We start from the raw sequence: 21,029 nt of genomic DNA on the forward strand, positions 1-21,029 counted from the left end.
GTAGACCTTTTCAATTTTTTTTTATTCTTCAGGGATAATACTGCAGGAATTAATTGTTCTTGCCTGTGAAGGCCAAGAAAAAAAGATGTTCCCCCACACTGTTCACATACTCTGGGCATTTTCTGACTAATAGATGAAAGGTTCAGAATAAAACATATAGTTGATGTTATACTTTGTTTAAATACTGAATAATTGGAAAGGGATACTTTCTAGTCTGAGCATTTCTCAACTGTTGTTGAGGACAATACTTAATTGTAATAAGGCACAGAAATATGATATATCTATTTTTCTGAAACTTTAATTTAATTAGAACACTAAGTAAAGCATGAAGGCTAAGGAATTATGTGGAGATTAACTCCCTAAAATAATGTGGTGCACACTGTCACTGTTAAAAAAATAGCTGCTGAACATCAAATTAATTAAATTGATTTTAAAGCCAGTTAAAGTTGACAAAATAGGAAGCTAGAGTTGAGAAACGTAACCTGAGTATAATCATAAAAAAATAGTTGATACAATATTCAAAAAATGAGTTCTCACATGGAACACTGTGCTATTTTAACAAGATGTTAAACTAGAATTGTATCTTGTAATAAACTTTTTAGAGTGACTAGGCGCATTACAGACCGCCCCTTTGGGGCGCCTGAGGCGCGCCTTTCCCGCCGGATCGGGGCCTCAGCTGCCAGAACGGCAGCCTCCGAGGCCCCAATCCGCCACTTTCCAAGCCCTGGGGAAGCAGCAAAAGGCCGCTTCCCCGCAGCCTGGAAAGGGTGTGTCCTTGGGGCTTCATGCCCCAAGGACACCCGATGGCAGCGGGGAGGAGAGAACCTTTCTCCTTTGCGTCGCTGGCGCAGCTGTCTAAAGGCTGCGCCAGCGACGCAAATCGCAGAAGGAGCTCCATTTCGGAGCCTTCTAGCACCACAGAAAGGGCACTCTAGCGCCCTTGCGCAGCACAAAGATGATCTGGGCCGCCCCATTTGGAGGCAGCGCATTGTGACGTCGTAATGGCGGCCCCCGTGTGGAACGGGCGCTGCCATTTTGTGCGTCCTGGGGACGTATTAGGGTTAGGTGCGTGGCGTAAGGCATGCACTTTCCCTAAACCTAGTACGTCCCCAGGACAGTACTTTACGCCCGTCTGTAACGGGCCTATATGTTTTAGCATATATAGGGCCATAATGCATAAACGTGTGGTTCCTTATAAAGCAGTGAAAACATAGCTGACATACTAAGTTTGTCTTCCAGAACAAATTTCTTGGGAATTTGATGAATGAGATGTGAAAATGTTTTCATTCATCTGTTTTAATTCAAAATTAATCCATACAGTTATTTAAATACTGTGGATGTCTCTAGAAATCTGGTTGCACTGGAGCAGTGGGAACAGTTTTTCTCGTTCTCCTTTGCTCTGGAGCCTGGACCTCCTGCCATATGTTTCACAGAATCCTCCTCTGCTCTGGAACAACATGGGAGTCTGTATGAGGAAGGAGGAGTTCGAGACAGTTACCACTTGCCCAATTTTCTCATCTGTGAGATGCTTACCATGCCTCCACCATAGTGCTTAACCAAAAGTATGGGCTTTCTCCACTGTCCTCTCTTTTTTTATCATGTCCATTCTCAGCATGCAGTTTTCTCTTCATTCTACATGTACTTAAATCCTCTTCTTCTGTCTGGTAATCATTTGTATAGACAAGTCTTATTGTCATCAGCATGCAAAGACCAATGTTTTCAGTATGCACATGTTTGCTTAACATTTTTTTCCCAGTGGCAGATTTAAGTCAAAGTGAATAGTGTTGTATATGTAATAATTTCCAATCGAAAGTTCACAGAATTACTCCTAATGAAATAAAAAGCAGTATGTAACAGCCAATCAGAAAAGGACTAGATATTAAAAGTGACCTCCGCAGTATCTGTTTTAACCATGAGTATTTACAGATCTGAATAGCAAACTGTAAAATAGTTATCTTTTCAGGACCGTAGACAAGTACAGTCCCGCCTTCTCTATGTGGGGGATCCATTCCGGACCCCCACCCCCCCCCCCGGTTTAAGAGAAAAAACACAGATGCTTAAGCCCCATTCAAACAATGGGGCTTGTGTCCACGGTGGGGGGCGATTGCGCATGGGACGCATGCCACGGGAGTGTGCCCCATTCATGCGAATGGGACGCTGTGCCTCGCGCGACATTGAGCATATGCTCAAAGCTGGTATAGTGCGCCTGTTCTTACTCTCGGTGCTTTTTTTTTTTGCCTTGAAATGTGTGCTTGCAGATGGGGGTAGCAGATGACTAGGAAAGGAGTATCTTGCTCAGTGTCACCCCAGTATGTGGTTATCTTAAAGGAGGCAAATTCTGTGTTGTCCATAAAGTAGTAAAGGAACTTGAAAATAAGCTTCCATGTTATAATGCCTTTGTTTTATATTTAGTGTGGCCATATCTAAAATACGTGTACAGCTGTGGTCACAACGAAAAACAGGTATTGTAGAGCTGGAATGCTGAACGAAAAAGGGCAAACTTGAGCAACTCTATATCAAAATAAGTTGCATTATGGGGATTGTTGTGGGAGAGACTTGATAGAGGTATGTAAAATCATACACGATACAGATAAATTTCTCTCTTTTTTTACATTTCTATAACCACTTCATACGAACTAAGTAGTCTCTAAGATTATAATATGTAAACTAATTGCCTCCAACAAACTGGGTACTCATTTTAGCGACTGATAGACAGATTCAAGGCTGAAGCAACCCTGGGATTGAATTCACAATCTTCTATTCATGTCCTGCTGACAAATTCCCTTAGGCAACTGATTGTCCACTGTGTGAACCGAATGTCAGACACATAACTCTTCTATATTCTTAGTACATGTTTAGCTGGCTTGGAAACCATGTTTGCTGGTATAATACCTATTTCTTCCCCTACTTGTTGCGGAAAAGCCATTAGGGGTGGGGTGTTTAGTGTCATATTTTTGGTGTTCTGTCTTTCAGGTACAGAGTGTTTGAAACCAAGCCATCAGAAAGATGGAGTAGAACTCAATTCTTATTGAATGCTCCTCATATTCAGGTAGGAACAAAAACCATGGTTTTGAAGTATGATACACTTTCATTGCTTTCTTAATCCATATGATGTAAATAACTTTTAAATGCTTCCTTTTCTACAGCATGTGCTAAAACATAGTGAATCAAGAAATAATAGTTGGACAGAGCTGGAGATGTAGCTGGATTTTTTTTAATGTTTGTGCAACAGTGACACTACAGAGGTGCCACAGTGGTTTTCTCTGCATTTGTCTGTAAGACTTTCTGTAGTGTAGATTTCAGAATTGTAGTACTATATGTGTTGTATTATATGCACATATTGCTAATTTGAAGTATAGCTTGGATAACTAAAGGTCTTAATTGTTGTCCCTTTCACATAACAGCCTTTCACATGACATTTTTGATCTAGAAGAGAGCACTGATCTTTTATTGCTTGATAGAATTTTTAAACTGTTTTACTTTGTATAAATTAGCTGCAATGTATGAATGAAACCCTCTAAAATGGTACTATTTCCTTTAAACTAGGCACTGCTTTTGGCTCATGATAAAGTTGCTGGAGCAGGAATGCAGCCAGAACCAGTAAAGATGAAAAGATTTATGAAAAGTTGGTCTCTATGGGGGAGAGACAGTTAAAAAGTTCGTATTGAGAAGGCTCGGGATATTCCATTGGGTGAGTAAACTGAGACAAGTTCCAATAAATGATCATTTCCATGGTTTTCATTACTAGGCTGTGATGTTTTTTATACATTCTTCTCAACTAAGGAGTAAAAAGGAATAATAATAATACAATCCTCAAGTATAAGAAAGGAGATAAGTGAAGGTAACCACGTGGTGCAGTGTTTTTAGTGTTGAGCTAGGGCTCTGGAACACCAGGGTTTGAATCCCCAGTCTGCCAAGGAAATCCACTGAGTGGGCTTGAGCATGTAGGTCACACTCGCTCGCCTTAGAAAAAACAGCGACAAAGCTCTTCTAAATAATCTTAGGCCTGTTACAGACAGGCCAAAATAAAGCTGCTTGGTCACTTTGGAGTAGGTATGTCCAAACACCAATGATGCATACGTCCTAAGAGTCCAAAACCCACACCAAAGCCATGCTCCAGTCCTAAGGACTGGAGTGCAGCTTTGGTGTGGATTTTGGACTCTTAGGACTCATGCATCATTGAAATACCATACCTCCAAAGTGACTCGAAGCAGCTTTATTTTGGCCTGTCTGTAACAGGCCTTAGGGTCACCATAAATTGAACTTGATTTGAAAGGACACAACAACAAAGTGTTCTTACTGTTTTACTTATTCTGTGGTAGAACTGTTTGAACTGAAAACTGAGAAATGATCAGTTTTAACTCATGTTCTTAGTCTGTGCTGAAAATGTGTTTCTTTTTGAGAAGTTCCATGCTGTTTCTCACATGTGCATGTTTTTGTAAATGGAAGCATTTATTGACAAAGTGACCTTTAATGACATTTTACTGTATTCTAAAATGAACTGTCCAAATCTGATTAGCGATTAAAGATAAGCTCTCTCTGAAAATTAGGGTAAGATAGCATTTTCACAGTACCATTGTTCTTTTTATAAAGAACACAGAGGTTTTCCAGTTGTTTTAGTACATTTAAGAATTGTTCTATTAATAATTTATAACTCAGTACAAAAAGCAACTGTGTTTGAGCTGTACTATGTAGGCTGTGCTCTTCTCCCACAGCACAGTTTTTCTGTGGTTACTTTGAGGCTGGTACTAGGAACCTTATCACAGCCCTTTTCATCACCATCATGCTAGTTCCCAACTTGTGGCTACCTTTTTCTTTTTCTTTTTGGATAGCTATGCGAACACAATCCCCACCGGGTTGCAGGAGGACAAGAAAATGCTCATTTCTTCTGAATGAAATTACAATGTGTTACTCTTTCTGAGCCCTAGACCTCAGAAAAATTGGTGCTGACATATTCATTACTAAAAAAGCATTTTGGTAACCAAAGGCAAAATGAATTGCACAAGATTTCATTTATCTCCACAGTTACTCTTTGAGCTGCTACAGATAAAGCCAGTTTGTACGATTCTGGTCTATGCGATGTTGTTCTGACAGCTACTGCTTTAGAATGATTTAAATACTGCTTCAGTCTTTTAACTGAGGGTTTTTTCTGCTACAAGTTTAAGTTATCTTGCAAGGCCAATTCTTGTTGTGTTCTTCTAAATGGTAAAAAAAATTTTTTTCCCTTGAATACCTATATTTTATCAAATTGTTAATTTCCTAGTCCATCTTATTATTTTATATGCAATGTTGTTGCACTTTTTATTGTTGCACTCTTTTGATGTAAACTGCCTTGCATAGTGTGTAAGCACTGGAGGGGCAAAATATGAATTCTAATATGAATGAATAAGATGTATGCTTTCTCTTGACTTCATATCACATGAAATACACTGAGGTGCATCTTTCTGAAAATGTCATAATAATAAGCATTCCAAAATAGCTAGCAAATCCAGAATAACAATAATAAAACAGTTAAAATGTTGCATAATTTAAAATACAGAGTAGACTGTTTGGATGGAAGAATCAATGTAACAACATAAATGAGTTATCAAAAGCCTTCCTGAAGAGATATTTTCACCAAATTGTATTGATGGGCATTCTGTGCACTATTTTTAACTTACTAGGAGGCATTTTAATAAATAAATAATAAATAAAAGCTTTATTTTTACCCTGTCTCTCTGTCAGAAGACAATCGAGGTGGCTTACAATTTAAAAAGAATCCATACAGTATCCAATATCCCAATTATTCTCTCCCTCCCTTTTCTTCATGCTTTTCTCTAGTCTTTCCATAGCAACGAAAGTATTATTAACATTTGTCTTACTTTCATGAATTGTATTCATTAATCATTTATTATATTTCTATCTTGTTCATTATTTAATGAACGTATGGTACAATTCAACATAGTTCTCTCACCCTTTTTATTATTGCAACATCCCTTTGAGTAAAAGGTTAGGCTGAGAGGAGAGGACAGGGAAGATTAGCTCCAGGCATCTGACGAAAGGTGTGAATCCAGGTTGTTTCTAGCTTCTAGCCACTATACTTCTGTTACAAAATATATTTAATGCTTCAATATTACTGTCATTTTTGCAGGGTGCTACAGTTCGAAATGAAATGGATTCAGTTATCATTAGTCGAATAGTGAAGGGAGGTGCTGCAGAAAAAAGTGGTCTGTTGCATGAAGGTGATGAAGTTCTGGAAATTAATGGAATTGAAATTCGTGGAAAAGATGTTAATGAGGTTTTCGACTTACTGGTATGTTGAGTCAGGGTTTTCATGATATTCTAACTTGTTTCTTTAATGTAACTCCTCTAGTTGGGTATTTAAATCGCCTGCATTCCAGCATTCTTTAAAGTTTTGGCCTTTGCAAACTTAGTAAACGGCTAAGTATGCATACCTAGCAAACAGCCAGTTCCTCATTGCATTGTCTAAGGGCACAGGAGAGGAGCCGCATGATAATTGCTCTCACTATATCAATCAAAAATTATAAGAAAATTGAGAGAAATTAATACCTGCAAATGTGTGCACTAACACCATTTCTAAAAACCTTTTCCCATGGAAGTCTAACACTGTACTGTACTAGAAATAATATTCCTTTTTAAATAGGTTTTCATTAGCCTAGTGCAGTGATAGCGAACTTGTGCCACGCATGCCGGAAGTGGCACCTGACGCCACTTCCTTGGGTATGGGGTGAGGGAGAAAGCGGAAGAGGCACGCACGTGCCTGTTGCTCCTCCTCCTCCCTGCCTTTTCCTGGCCTCCACCTGTCTCTCCGAGACAATGAAGAAGGAGGACAGATTGCTTATCTGTAACTGTGGTTCTTCTAGTGTTCATCTGTGAACACACACAACCCTGCCCATACTCCCCTTTTTGAGTCCTACTTTCCTTCTTTCCTTGACTGCTGCTTCAACACCCACGGAACTGAGGGATCAAGCAAGAGCTGCACTGCTCACCTGAGCCAGGTGGTGGAGGGACTAGCCCCAAAACACATTCTAGAATGTTCCAAAAGATGCACTGTTTAGGTGAAGGTAACTGTGTGAGTTCACAGATGTCCACTCGAAGAACCATAGTTAATCCTGTCAAGTAATCCTGTTCAACTTTCTTATGGATGCAGTGTCCAGACCAGCCCTGCCTGTTGACAATCAGAGCTGAAACTGAGGTATAAAGATAAGAACCACTTTAATGAATCAGACCAAAGGTTCACCAAAACAAACATTCTGTCTCCTGGCATTGGCTTAAAATATGTGTTGTGGTTCCTTGTTACTCATTTTCTCCTTATGACTTACCTGATGGGATTGGCTAATATCTGAAAAGTAAGGAAGTTCATCATAGAAATATGCCAGAGCACATCCAAACTGAGATTAGGAAACTGGAATTGATGTTTAGGGTGACAAAAGATTAAGAGCAGCAGGTTGAAATTCCTATCCCTCTGCTCAAGCCATTATTATGTACCATAAATATTGAAGACTGTTGCTAAACTTGAGGTGGTTTTAAATTGTAATTCACTGATACTTTTCCTCATAGGCGGACATGCATGGCACTCTGACGTTTGTGCTAATTCCTAGTCAGCAGAGCAAACAACCACCAACTAAGGAGACTGTGGTATGTGACTGCAGTACATTTACTGCATATAACAAACTAAATTGATATACTATTGATGTTTTTTGTTGTAGTAGTAGTTCTTGCTGCTTAAAAGTCTAATGCTTTTCCTATATTGAAGAATGGGCTACATTTAAACATGTTTATGCTTTGAAAATGAATGTTTACATCACTTTTAAGAGAGTTTATTGATAATATCAATTTTTAGATTCTGTTTCAACTATGTGACAAATTATGTGAAAAAATGTTAAAAGTCTGTTAAGCAGTACCTTTTCCTTGGTAGATTTTAGAAGGCAGGAGAAAGAAATGATATGTATGTAAAATGGTGTCTGGAACAGGTACAGCCCTACAAATGCTCAAGAGTAATAGCTTGAGAGCATGAACTCCCTTGTGTGAGAGGCAGGAAAAATTAGATAAAATGAGCTGGTAGACCAAATGGTTTTCTGAGTGATTAGATGTGACTATTTGACATTCGCATCTCATCATGTGATGATCATGCATGCTTTGATTTTCAGCTCCTCTTCACTACATCCCAAGCTTTTCCTGAAAGTTCTCTGACCACCACTGTGCTGAGATGTTTTTAGGGAGTACAGTGGTGAGTAAGAGAGGAAAGACCCTACTGTACAGGCAGCCTTTCTTTCAAATAACTAGACTAGAATTCATTTATTGTGCATCCCATTTCAGGTTGACTTGTACATTATGTTCAAAATATACAGAGTCTCCCTCTCCCTTAAATGTTAAGTTCATAGATCTTAGGCATGACTTTTTTCAAATTAGAAAGGACCTATGTATTTTTACTTCTGTTACAGCTATCAGCTGAGAATGGCTCATTTCTGCACTTGTGATATTAACCTTAGGCTCTCCACTGCAGATTCCCCCCCTGTTTAATTTTTATTTCTGCAATGTCCAATACACATTTTCCTGCTTCTCTCCCACATCCATCAATTCCACCTAGAGATAGCATTTCTGGTTACATTTGTCCCTTGCTATCTCTGGGGGATCTGTTCGAAATACACACACACACACACCCTGTGGATAGCAAAAAATGCAGGACCTTAAGTCCCATTCTTTTCAGTGGGTGCACATGCACGCTCTCACACACAGCTGCATGCACACAAGCTGGGGCTTGCCATCCATGGAAGCTCAGTTCCACAGATGGTAAGTCCACTGTTGGTGCAGGCTGTACCTTGAGACACAAATAAATGCTCATCTATTGAACACAGAGTGTTTATGTCACATTTTATGTAGAAATTGGGGGAAGAACTAGAAAGAGTTACATAGGTGCTATTGAGACCGGCGCTTTGCGCCGGCCTGAATTCATGCCAGAGTTGTGCGAGGGCAGCGCCACCGCATGCCCCTCAACCCTAGCACGTCGCAGTGTCATCAAAATGGCGACGCCCTGTCTACATGGGTGCTGCCATTACAACGTGACTGACTCATAGCATCCGCACATCGCATCGTGCTTGTGATGTCATGAGTGCACCATTTGTGCACTCAGGTGTTACGAGCGCAACGAAAAAGAACCCACTTTTTGCGGGTTCTTTATCCGCTGCTGCTTCCCGCTGGCATAAAAGGAGGTGGCTGCAGACCACCCTTTTTGGGCTGTCTGTATCCTGCCAAAGTTAGCATATACTTTCTAGATACAGCCAGGAAAGTGTATGCAGCTGCAGCTGGTTTGTACCATAATTCTGCATTTTTCCTAGCAAAACAGCTTGGGTAGGAACTCAGACCTGCTACTGTGATCTATGAAGAGAAATATAGCTAACAGGAATTGATAAGAAGGAGAGCAGACAAGTCCAGTGCCCACAGAGCTTTCCACAGGAATAATTGGCCTTCCATAGTATACCAACCTCCAGCCAGCCACAGATATTGGGGTGTGTGCATGCTATTACTGCTCTGCCTATGCGATATTTGCCATAGAGTTCTAATACAGTATTTGTATTTGGCTTTGTAGTAGAAGGATAGCCAAGAGCACAGAATTCATGTGCATATTTTCAGTATGCTCACAGACATTACAGGAAACTATAGAACACTATTTAAAAATATTTGGATGTACAGTAGGACCTTGATATCCACTATGGTTTAGTTCCACCATCCCCCATGGTTAACAAAATCCGTGGATGCTCAAGTCCTATTAAATATAATGGCAGAGCAAAATGGTGCTCCATATTTAAAATGGATAATCAAGATTTGTATTTGGAAGTTATACTTTGGGGGAATATTTTCAAGCCGTGTATGCTTGAATCCGTGGATAAAAAAACCCGTGGATAAGGAGGGCTGACTGTATTCCTTTTGAATTAGAGGATTGTTAATGATCTTATTTCAAATGATTTTCCAGTAGTGTTGATCAAAGAATGGAAGACTGATGCCCTTATTTAAACTTCTCTAGTTTAAACTGAGTCTTCTGTTTGTAATTAGGGACAGGGACTATGTCTTTCTTATGAATATTTACTGGGTAGAATTTTCTCTGCTATTTTTAAAAAATCCCATCATACAAGTGGTATTTGTTTTTTGTTTTTTAGCAAACTTTCTTAATTTAACCTGTTTATTTTGGTGAAGACTATTGGTTGTCGAATGTAAGAAAAATTGATGTTCATTCTTATTTATTCAATTAATTTTTCATTGTCTTCATTCTGCTAGGATGCACTTCAGCCCATGTATGAGCTTTTCATTTTGAGCAAGTAGTGAGAGTAGAATATTTCACATACAAAAGGCATATCATGCTAGAGATTAATACTTGACATTACAAGTCCATTTCTATTTTTCTGCTTGTTTCCTAGATTCACGTGAAAGCTCATTTTGATTATGATCCATCTGATGACCCCTATGTCCCTTGCAGAGAGTTAGGACTATCCTTTCAAAAGGGAGATATACTTCATGTGATCAGTCAAGAAGATCCAAATTGGTGGCAGGCCTACCGAGATGGAGATGAGGAAAATCAACCTTTGGCAGGGCTTATTCCAGGTATTTAATCATGGGACATTTATTTATGAATTGCTAGGGTTGTCGCTTGTTTCAATCAACCTCATGCTTTGTTTGTTTCTTTGTTTGGATTCAGTTGCTGGGATATTCCTTCATTTTGATCTACCTCATGCTGAGCCTTGAGACAAAGAAAGTTAAATTTTATTTTTGATGTTTTGTACTAACCATAATAATATTATGATCGCGGTTTTTTTCTCTAGAAATTCAATTCAAAGATAGTCAATTCAAAGATAGAATTCAAAGATATAACTATGTTAGTCTGTAGAAACAGTAGGTAGAGAAATCTTGTAGCACCTTTGAGACTAAAGAAAGTAGTTGGCAGCATGTGCTTTTGTAGACTTAAGTCTACATCTGAGGAAGTAGACTTAGGAGCTGAGCAGACAGCCCCTAAGGGGCAGCCTCCACTCCTTTTACAGCCAGATCCGGACCATGGCATCTACACGCCACAACCCTGATCTGGCCTTTGCTGGGCACAAAAAGGAGCCGCAAAAAGTGGCTCCTTTTTGTGCCTTGCAAAGGGCGTGATAGCCACGGATTTATGACACTCCTTCAACACTCAGTCATGTGGACACATCACCAGAGGAGCACCATGACGCTGCACACTGTGTGGTATGGTACACAGCATCATGCCGGCTAGGGGGCAGACCCGGCATGCCGGCTAGGGGGCAGACATGCATCATATGGATGCCACATCCTGACTCCGCCCCCAACCCAGCTTTTCCTGCCGGTTTGCACAGCCCCTTAAGTCTACAAAAGCTCATGTTGCCAACTTCTTTCTTTACTGAGCTGATGCTGTTAGTTTGGAAGTCCTGTTCTGGTTTATGGCTTTTAAATCCTTTGCCTAATAATCCTGTTTTGTCAGGTCTTAAATAGCAGTAGGACATTGTTTTCTAATGCCTTTTCTGTGTGGATGAACATTTCAATTCATACCTCCATTCATTTCCAAATACTTTTTTGAAAGCCACTTGTGTTTCAGGTATCTTCAGCTCTCTTTGATATAAGAGGAGTATTTGTTTTTATACCATGTACATTTAACAGAAGGTCCGGGAGATCATATTGGTAGGAAGCTTATGTCCCTGAATAAATAATTGAAGTTTGTTAGCTGTTGCTTAGAAGGTAGTAGTCCTTGGTTCACTAAAGGGAGCTCTGTGTGTTACTAGATCAAATATTTAAACAATTAAGAAGAAAAATTTTTTCCAGAACTATAGTGAAATCATGACATTTTTCAGTTTTATTATTTGATATCCAAATGGTTTGATTTAAATTCAGTAAAACTGATATGCTTTTCAATAAACAATTATCCTGGGCAACTTTATGGTGTACAGATATTTTTTAAGTCAAAAAGATTTAAAGATAAAATATAAGTGAGTTTCTTCTAAGAATGTATGAAATGCCTAGTGAAAAGTGCAAGTAATAAAAGCTAAATATAAGCTTCTTTTTTTAGAATTTCAGTTGGTGTATGCTTTGCTCATGGCTTTACTTCAAAACGATTTAGAAATATTAATCTGTTTGGTTGTCATTGCTAAATAATCTTTTCCCCTTGTTAAAATATATAGATTTACAAATAGTTGCTTCATATATGCAGCATTTTATTTCATGCTTACCCACATTGAGGCCACTAGGACAATAATTTTTCTAATTTCTTTCATATTTCTTTTGCTGCTGCTGCTGTATCGCCGAGTTTTGTCTGCCTTAGGGAAAGCAGGCTAGGCTCACTAAACACAAAACTCTATATCATAAGAACACTGGTAACAGTTTATCCAGTGGCAGTTGACATATGTTAACTTTGCAGTAATAACACTTCCATGTCTCTGTTGAAAATCTTGGTAAGTAAATCAAATGCAATAGGTACCTATAACAGGAAATTTTTCAGATGCATTTCCCCCTATACAGTAGAGTCTCAGTTATAACCAACCTTCAGTTATCCAACACTCCGGATTATCCGATGTCCCATGCTTCTTCGTGAGAAGTCGGATTGGGGACAAAAGTCCCTCCCTCCTTCCTTCCTTCCCTCCCTCCCTTGTTCCCTGCTTACCTTCCTCCGCAGCCACCAAGTCCTCTCCTCCCCTGCCTCCCTTTCCTTCCCCTCAAAGGGCTCCGAAGAGCCCTTTGGAGGAAAGAGGAGGTCTGGGAAGAGGAGGACCAGGCAGGTGCCTAGGCCTCTCCTTTCCTGACTCCCTTTCCTCTCCCCCAAAGGACTTCAGGGAGCCCATTGAGGAAGAAGAAAGGCCCAGGAAGGAGAGGCCTGGGCCCAAGCCGAGGCCTCTCCCTCCCGGCTTCGCTTAACTCCCCCCGAATGGACTCTCAGGAGCCTGTTCGAGAGGAGGAAAGGTCCGGGAAGGAGAGGTCTGGGCCCATGCCGAAGCCTCTCCCTCCCAGCCAAGCACGCATCCTCCGAAAGGAGGTGTGGGTGCTCAGCCCAGGCTTGTCTTCCACAGCCATGGAGGACAGGCCTGGGCCGAGCATCCAGGCCTCTTCGCAGAGGCTGCATCCTCGGCCAGGCCTGTCCTCCACAGCCATGGGACTAAGCAGGGAGGGTGAGGGCGAGGGGAGGGGAGGGTGCTTGCGAGCCGTCATTGGGGATAATGAGCCTCTGGATTATCCAACATTTTAGATTGTAAGCCTGAGGGCAGGAAACCGTCTATTATTCCCTCTGTTGTAAGCCGCCCAGATTCCCAGTGATTGGGCGGCATATAAATAAATACTATTAGTATTATTATTATTTTCGGTTATCCGACTATCAGTTGGCCCGTTTATGTCGGATAATTGAGACTCTACTGTATATAGTAACTTGATGGTGCTTGAGAGCTGGAAAGATCATAACTCAATTCCAGGGGGATGGCCTTTTTTCCTTTTTTTTTAATTTAGGGGATAGGCAAGGAAACATGATGTACAATTTTAAAGAAAATGTCATGAAATCCTCCTTTTGGAAAGACATCAGTTTTTAAGGTCGTACAGATAACCTCATCTTATCCTTACTAGTCATCCTAACTAATCATAACCTTTTGATGATAAATGTTCTTGGGCCTTCTGGACTTCTAATTTTTCATAGAGTTATGGAGAATATGTAATTCCTGTCTAAAGGTGCCAGCATGATCATACATTTGGTATATCCATCATCATTACATGAATTTCTTTGATCTTTGAAGTAACCATTACAGTGAACCCTTGGTATCCGCTGAGGTTCCAGGACCTTCTATGGATACCAAAATCCATGGATGCTGAAGTCCTATCAAATACAGTGGTATAGTAAAATTGTGTCCCTTATATAAAATGGTAAAATCAAGGTTTGCTTTTTGGAATATACATATTTTAAAAAATATTTTGAAACCATGGATGGTTGAATCCGTGGATAAAGAATCCATGGATACAAAGGGCTGACTGTACTTAAAATTACTTCAGTGTCAACAATGAACTGTGGTAATTTCCAAGCTCTTACTGACATTTAAGTGTTATAGCTGTTGGATAGCTCACAGATTATTCACTGAGCTATTGCTGTTCATTTAGCTGAATTATAATCAAAGAAATAAATATCTATTGAAAGACTTGTTCTTCCTCTGCCATATATCAGTACCGAAGTATTAAAAAAAACCTGATTCCGCCTATTTGTTCATGGGACACAATGAAGCTTTTAGTACCTAGCAAAGACTAGAAGTCATACAGCAAGTTTCACTGTCATGCTAGGATCTTAAAAGAATCATGAAGTTTGTCGTATTGTGCAGTTATGCTTAGCATGTTGATAGGTCAGAGCATACTGTATTATCACTAATATGTAGAGTTACGGATTCATACCTGCCAAACACAGGAACACTGTATGTTCTTAAATAATCTGCTTTTGAAATGCAGATTTCAGAAGAAATTTGTGGCATTCATTTAAAGATGTTTCTTCTTCTTATTATTATTATTAACCTTTTTTATGAAGCGCTGTAAATTTACACAGCGCTGTACATGCAATCTTTTTAGTTAGACGGACCTTGCCCGGGCTTACAATCTAAAAAGACCAACACAAAAGGAGAAGCGAGTGGTGGAGGGAAAGGGTAAGAGGTCCAGCAGTTCTTCGACCTCCAAAGCCTGGACCAAGGCAGATGGACTGGAGGGAGGGCTTGGCTTCATAATGGATGGTTAATCATTTTCCAGGGAAAATACATACTCTCAGGTAGGATAATGCATATACTGTACAGTACATAGCAATACAGGAAATGGTTTGATAAACAGGCACCAAAAGAACACCAAGTAGTAAGTGACAATTATACAATGCCTGGGAAGGCTTCTCTGAACAGGATGGTTTTCAACTCCGTTTTGAAGCTGGTTAAAGAAGTGATGGCTCTTGCTTGTGGGGGAAGAAGGTTCCAGGAGTGAGGGGCAGCAAGTGAAAAGGGGCGAATCCAGGATGGGGCAGAGGAAATCCTGGGCTGAGACAGCAGACCTTGACTACCAGAACGGAGGGCCCTGATGGGAAGGTGAGGAGAAAGAAGGTCTGATAAGTAAGGAGGGGCCAGTCCATGGAGGGCTTTGAATGTCGACAGCAGGAGCTTATACTGAATGCGGAAAGGGAGGGGGAGCCAGTGAAGGGATGCCAACACAGGAGAGATGTGGTCAGAGCGGTGGGTGGAAGTGATAATGCGTGCAGCTGAATGCTGGACAGAGATTAAAGGACGGAGGAGAGAAAGAGGAAGCCCAGCCAGGAGGACGTTCCAGTAATCAAGTCGTGAGATCACTAGGGCATGGACCAGGATCTTGGCAGTAGAGGCGGAGAGATATGGTCGGATTTTGGCAATATTGTACAAAAAGAATCTACAAGCCTTGGCTGTGGTCTGGATCTGAGGGATACACGACAGAGAAGAGTCAAAGATAAAACCAAGACTGCGGGCTTGCTGGACTGTCATAATCCACAGGGCCATTAAAAATGTACTACATCTTCACGTGCAGATGTAGTACATTTTTAAAGGCCCTGTGGATTATGGCTAAAATAGCGATTTTCCTCAGTATTTTACTTCAGAAAGCCTTCTCCTTTACCCTGAAAAGATAAGCAATCAGATTTAATGGGCATTTGTTCTGTGGTTCAAGGAAGGGAATGGAAGAGTCTGTGGACATTCCTAAATTTGAATCTTGGAAAGATATTTTTCTTTTGTGTACAAAACCAGTCATGAATATTTGTTTCATGGTCATTTCCTGTGGCAAGTGGAAGGGCTTAAATAACTTACAACCATATTCACAAGGGCATAGAACCTTTGCTTTTGTAAATGCTTTGAACTTGACAGTTTTTGAGTAAGAACATTGTTGCAAAGCCACATCTTTTTCTTATTGTTTTTACAGCCTTATGAGAGAATATCCACTCACTGAATTATTTTCTTTTTAGGAATTAAAATCTCAATCCATTTTAAAACCCAGTCATCCCTCAGTACATTTTATGTTTTTAATGGCGATGAGGATTGTGTTCCGTTATTAATTACACTTATGTATGCATTCTATCTTTAAGGGAAAAGCTTTCAGCAGCAAAGAGAAGCTATGAAACAAACTATAGAGGAAGACAAGGAACCAGAAAAATCAGGTAGGTGAAAATCCTCAAGAAATCCTCGCAACAGCTAGAATATTTTAAAATTGATAGTGAGCTCCACCCATCTTTTTCAGGGCAGGCCAGCTACCCCACTGATTATGAACCCATATCCACAACTATCTGCACACTTAAGATAGGGCTGAACTGACTAATCAGCTGTTGCTGAGGCTCTGCTAAAATGTGCAAGCTCTTTGATTCAGGTAGGACCTAGAAGTGGCACTGTGCTGGAATGGGCTTCTCCAATACCTGAAAGCCTGAGATAAATAACATACAACTATACAATGAGATTTCATGCACAGATTCTTTTTGACTTCAGTAGGGCAGGACAAATAGACTATTGTTAGCATGTGTCTTTCCAGTTTTGTTCCCTACCTATATCTTGGTGTAATTGTGCTGATAAACAATTCAGCCTTGTTAAATAACCAAGTCTTTAAATAACCAAGACTTTTCCCTAGTACAGTTGGCTCTTCGCTTACACAGGGGATCCGTTCCGGACCCCGCCGCATAAGGGAAAAAACACATAAACTCAAACCCCCATTAGAAATAATGGGGTTCGTTCCCGCGGCGTGCACCCAGCGTGTGCCCCATTGCTTCTTCCGGGGTGTTGGAGAAGTCTTTCTGGAGCAGCTTCCAGCATATCCTGAAAGCCACTTATGGCACACCCGTGTATGACACAGACACACTGTACGTACTGATATTTCAAGCACACATCAATTGCAAACTTCTGTAAAAACCTATTTCTGGCTGGCATTTAGCATATTCAGTAGCAAGATTGTACAGTTGAAAGTATGGATTCCCCCCCCCCCCGAATATGATCTCAGATTTGATGGTCAAGAGCCTTCAAAAACCTCTGTCCAGTATGATTTCGATCCTCCTTCCCTTTCATTTTCTCTCTAGCATGTCATGCTTCATCTTTTAAATTGCAAACATTTGGACAGGTTATCTCCCCAGTTTAATTTTTGGAGAATTTTAGGTGATATGTATATGTATGTGTATGTATTTCTTAAACTGGAAGAGCTTGATTTTTCGTGTTTGGCAAATTTTGACGTGTTTTTCCACTTCTAGGGAAACTTTGGTGTGCGAAGAAAAACAAAAAGAAACGGAAGAAAGTTTTATATAACGCCAATAAAAATGATGGTAAGAAGGGAGTTAAGTGACTTCAAGGGTTTTTTTAGTTAAGTAAAGATGTTATTAGAATGTGTTGCAGTTCACTTTTATTATTCAAGTTCTTTTCTTTTTGGGTTAAATAAACGCCATTATCAAAGCTCAGTTGCTGACTTAAAAATACAAAACAGTGTAGTTGAACATATAGATTCTTTACTTACTTTTCCTGAGTTTCTCCTACTTCATTTTGTTCAGTTTCTGTCATAGCTGTATTGCCACATTATTATGCATGTATGCACACATGTATGTACACAAAGTTCATACTTGAAAGTTCAGATCTTGAATGAATTACTACAAAAGCACCTCAGAAATGACATTCAGATAACTTCAAAGGCACCTCTACTTTTGACCTGACTCTAAAGAGGTGTGGGTGGGTAGCTGGTATTTCCTTCTTGCAGCACCTCCTTATGCTTTATATGATTCTGTTTCAAGAGATCTGCTGCTAAAACAGCAAGCTAAAAACTCTTGTGTAGAATTGTACAAAGTACATTGTGCTTTGAATCATAGTTGTTTTTAAACAGCTTCTTAAAAGAAATCACTAACCACCTATTGCTTGTGCCCATATGCTACCTGTTTAAATGGTTTAAATTCAGCTTCAGAATACTGTGATAGTTTAAGGTCATTGAGTTTATTCCACTGTATGACAGGCAAATCATCTTACGGTGATCAAAACCTAACCTACTATTTGTGTAAAAAACATCTGGGGTAGCCATGTTGGCCATATAGCAAATCCAATAACATCCGAACAATGATACCTTTATAGGGACAACCAAAATGCACAATTACATGTTGCAAGCTTTTGAAGTCACAGTGGTTTCTTCATCAGACAAACAGGAAAAAGAAATAGTCATAGGCCTGCATTTTCTGTTTCTGGCCTTAGTTCAGATAGTAGGGAGGGCTATCTGCAGGCAGGCACCTCTTCCTATGGCCATGTGGTCACTGGTAGATTTTTAAATTCAAAGAAATTTAATATCCATTTGCAATTCAAAGAAGATGTTTCCTTGGAATCCAGCATGTCTCCTTCCTTTGTGAAGTCAAGGCTCCTGTGTAGGTAGAGAACTCTGAATTTCTCAAGAAGTCTTTGTGTTTTGCATCAGGAAAACTTTAGGTGGTGTAGCAGTAAGGCATGCCAATCAGTGGCAATACTGTTTGTGTGTTGGAATGTGTAGTGCATTTGTCATAATGCTGTTTCTCATTAAGATTTTTAAAAAGATTGTTTCTCTTAAAATCTAATCTTTCTCTGTACTTCATAGTGTACAGATTGTTTATTTAATTAAAAGGAATTATCATTTCTCATTATTTAAAATGGTCTCCAAAACAACAACAATAAAATCAAATAATAAAACTATGATAAAATAACACACTATTTTCATTGCAGTCACCAAGGTTTACTAGTAAGTTTAAAGATCAGAACTTGGTGAAAAAAAATGATTCTTCGGCTGACAGCAGGAGACTCCAGCACTGGGAGCCCAGTTGATCACATCTGCTAGATCATTCTGTGGGAAGATCCTCCCTGTACCACAACCAAATGAACCTTGCTTAGCCAGAGTATGATAACTGGGGCCTTTCACCTCAGAGTGTAAAAACAGGGCCATCTCTGTAAAAGAGGGCAGTCTTTCAGCTACTTTGATCCTGTACTGTTTAAACCTTAAAAACCAATTTTAACACTCTGGCTTGGTATCTAATTGGCAGCCATTGCATAACTTTCAGCACAGGAGTCTTATGCTTCTCTAGGATGCTTTTCTAGCCATCGTGTTCTGCATTAGTTTCAGATTCTGAACCAAGTTCAAGGACATTCCTACATTAAACACAATTACCAATGCATGAATCACTGTGGCTAGCTATCCCTATACAGGAATGACTGCAACTGTGATACTAGTCAAACTGGTGGTAGGTACTCCTTGCACCTGAATCCACTTGAGCCATGTGAAAGTGATAAATGCAAGAGTGTCCTCGATTCATGCAGCTTTTCCATATGGTTTTATAGTTTCTTTTTTCCTTGCTTCTTGGGTAGCAAACATTGAGTTCTTCTTTAGAGTATCACACAAATGAGTTATCCTGTGTCTGCACAGTGCATCTTCGGAACCTTCTAGAGCTTTTTGGCGCATACACCCCATATACAAAACTTTCATTTTTCTTGGATTCCACCTCTATCCTCATCCAACCAACCACTGCATCCAGGCACTAGTCCAGATTGTATCTGGCTGCATGCGACTCAGATGTAAGAAAGAAACAGAACTGTGTGACAACTGCATACCAACGTGCATAGTAATGTACATACAGATGACATCTTTCTCAACCTTCCTTTTGACAAGCACTGGGATCAAGACAATTAATATTGTAAAAAGAGCACTTACAGAGTATGTTCTCTGCCAGTCTGACGAAAGAACTAGGGTTATTGCAAAAAAGTATATTTTTCAAAATTCATGTGCATTTCATGGTAATGAAGAAGTTTAATGTTTTATTTGGGATTTTCTTTTTGAAGATTATGACAATGAGGAAATCTTGACTTATGAGGAAATGTCACTTTATCACCAACCAGCAAATAGAAAACGACCCATTGTCCTGATTGGTCCACAGAACTGCGGCCAAAATGAACTGCGGCAAAGGCTAATGAATAATGAGGCAGACCGGTTTGCTTCAGCAGTTCCTCGTAAGTTGAAAGAGTGAAACATATTGCTATTTTGTGTTTTGAAATCGAAACTTTACTACCTGACCTCATGTCATTTTGCAAGTTGAGACCAGTACACAAATACATTGGCATGGAGTGTATTCTCTTTTAGTGAATTCTTCCCTAAACATGTGTTCCAGTTGCTAAATACATGTTTCACAAACTCCGTTATGCCAGAGACACCTTTTCATGTATAGGAATGAAGCCATTACTGAACTTAAATTAAATTCTCCTTTGCTGGAATGTAATTTTGCTACTTATGTATGAACTGTTTCAGTTGCCTAAGATCTTTCTGCTTCATGTGATACATTTTTGTACTGAGTACATTTGCATGACCGGACATGTGCTATGCATGGCTGGATGTATGCCAGAGACTGCTGCATAATAAAAGTATTTTTGAGTCCAGTTAAGGGTTTGTAATCATTTCTGGATGAAAGACTCTAAAGATCGACATTGTTCATTTAGCACAAGAGCATTCTGCACAAAGAGGTTCCTTTCCAAATGTCTACAAAATTCCATTCTCCAAAAACTACTAGGCTTAATTTTGGCATGTTTATGATCCTGTTCAGATACAACAAGAAATAGAAGAGACAATGAAGTAGCTGGCAGAGATTATCATTTTGTATCACGGCAAGTATTTGAAGCTGACATAGCTGCAGGAAAGTTTATTGAGCATGGTGAATTTGAGAAGAATCTATATGGTACCAGCATAGACTCTGTCCGGCAAGTGATCAATTCTGGGAAGATATGTCTTTTAAATCTTCATACACAGGTAATAGAAATGTTGATGAATGAAATGAAGGCTTGATTTTAATACTGGTTTTAGTACTGTGGTCATGTTTTAATATGTGTAAAATTGGTTCGTTGCCTGTCCCCCAGTTGCACCAGATGTATTTTTCCTAATGCCCATGTGCAGTTGCTTTTTTGGGTGACTGTTCAGACCAGAAATGGGCAGATTAGGCTCTGTGTCTCCTACAAATGGATTTCACTCCTGCCCATTCATGTATATTGTGCATCAGT

General features: G+C 39.7%; 2 protein-coding genes across 19 annotated transcripts in view; both read left to right on the forward strand.

The window, feature by feature from the left end:
- GPHN (gephyrin) overlaps window positions 1–21,029 on the forward strand; it is a 671,572-nt gene that overhangs the window by 581,750 nt on the left and 68,793 nt on the right. The gene's annotated exons all lie outside the window — the stretch shown is intronic.
- PALS1 (protein associated with LIN7 1, MAGUK family member) overlaps window positions 1–21,029 on the forward strand; it is an 81,406-nt gene that overhangs the window by 48,518 nt on the left and 11,859 nt on the right. The window contains 11 exon segments of the mRNA XM_042462743.1: window positions 1,937–1,942; window positions 2,982–3,021; window positions 3,024–3,049; window positions 3,547–3,709; window positions 6,141–6,292; window positions 7,561–7,638; window positions 10,416–10,599; window positions 16,097–16,168; window positions 17,240–17,311; window positions 19,824–19,991; window positions 20,579–20,781. Of these exon segments, the coding sequence (XP_042318677.1) occupies window positions 1,937–1,942; window positions 2,982–3,021; window positions 3,024–3,049; window positions 3,547–3,709; window positions 6,141–6,292; window positions 7,561–7,638; window positions 10,416–10,599; window positions 16,097–16,168; window positions 17,240–17,311; window positions 19,824–19,991; window positions 20,579–20,781 (1,164 nt within the window).

The sequence above is a fragment of the Sceloporus undulatus genome, chromosome 1, assembly GCF_019175285.1.
Source record: "Sceloporus undulatus isolate JIND9_A2432 ecotype Alabama chromosome 1, SceUnd_v1.1, whole genome shotgun sequence".
Taxonomy (NCBI): Eukaryota; Metazoa; Chordata; class Lepidosauria; order Squamata; family Phrynosomatidae; genus Sceloporus; species Sceloporus undulatus.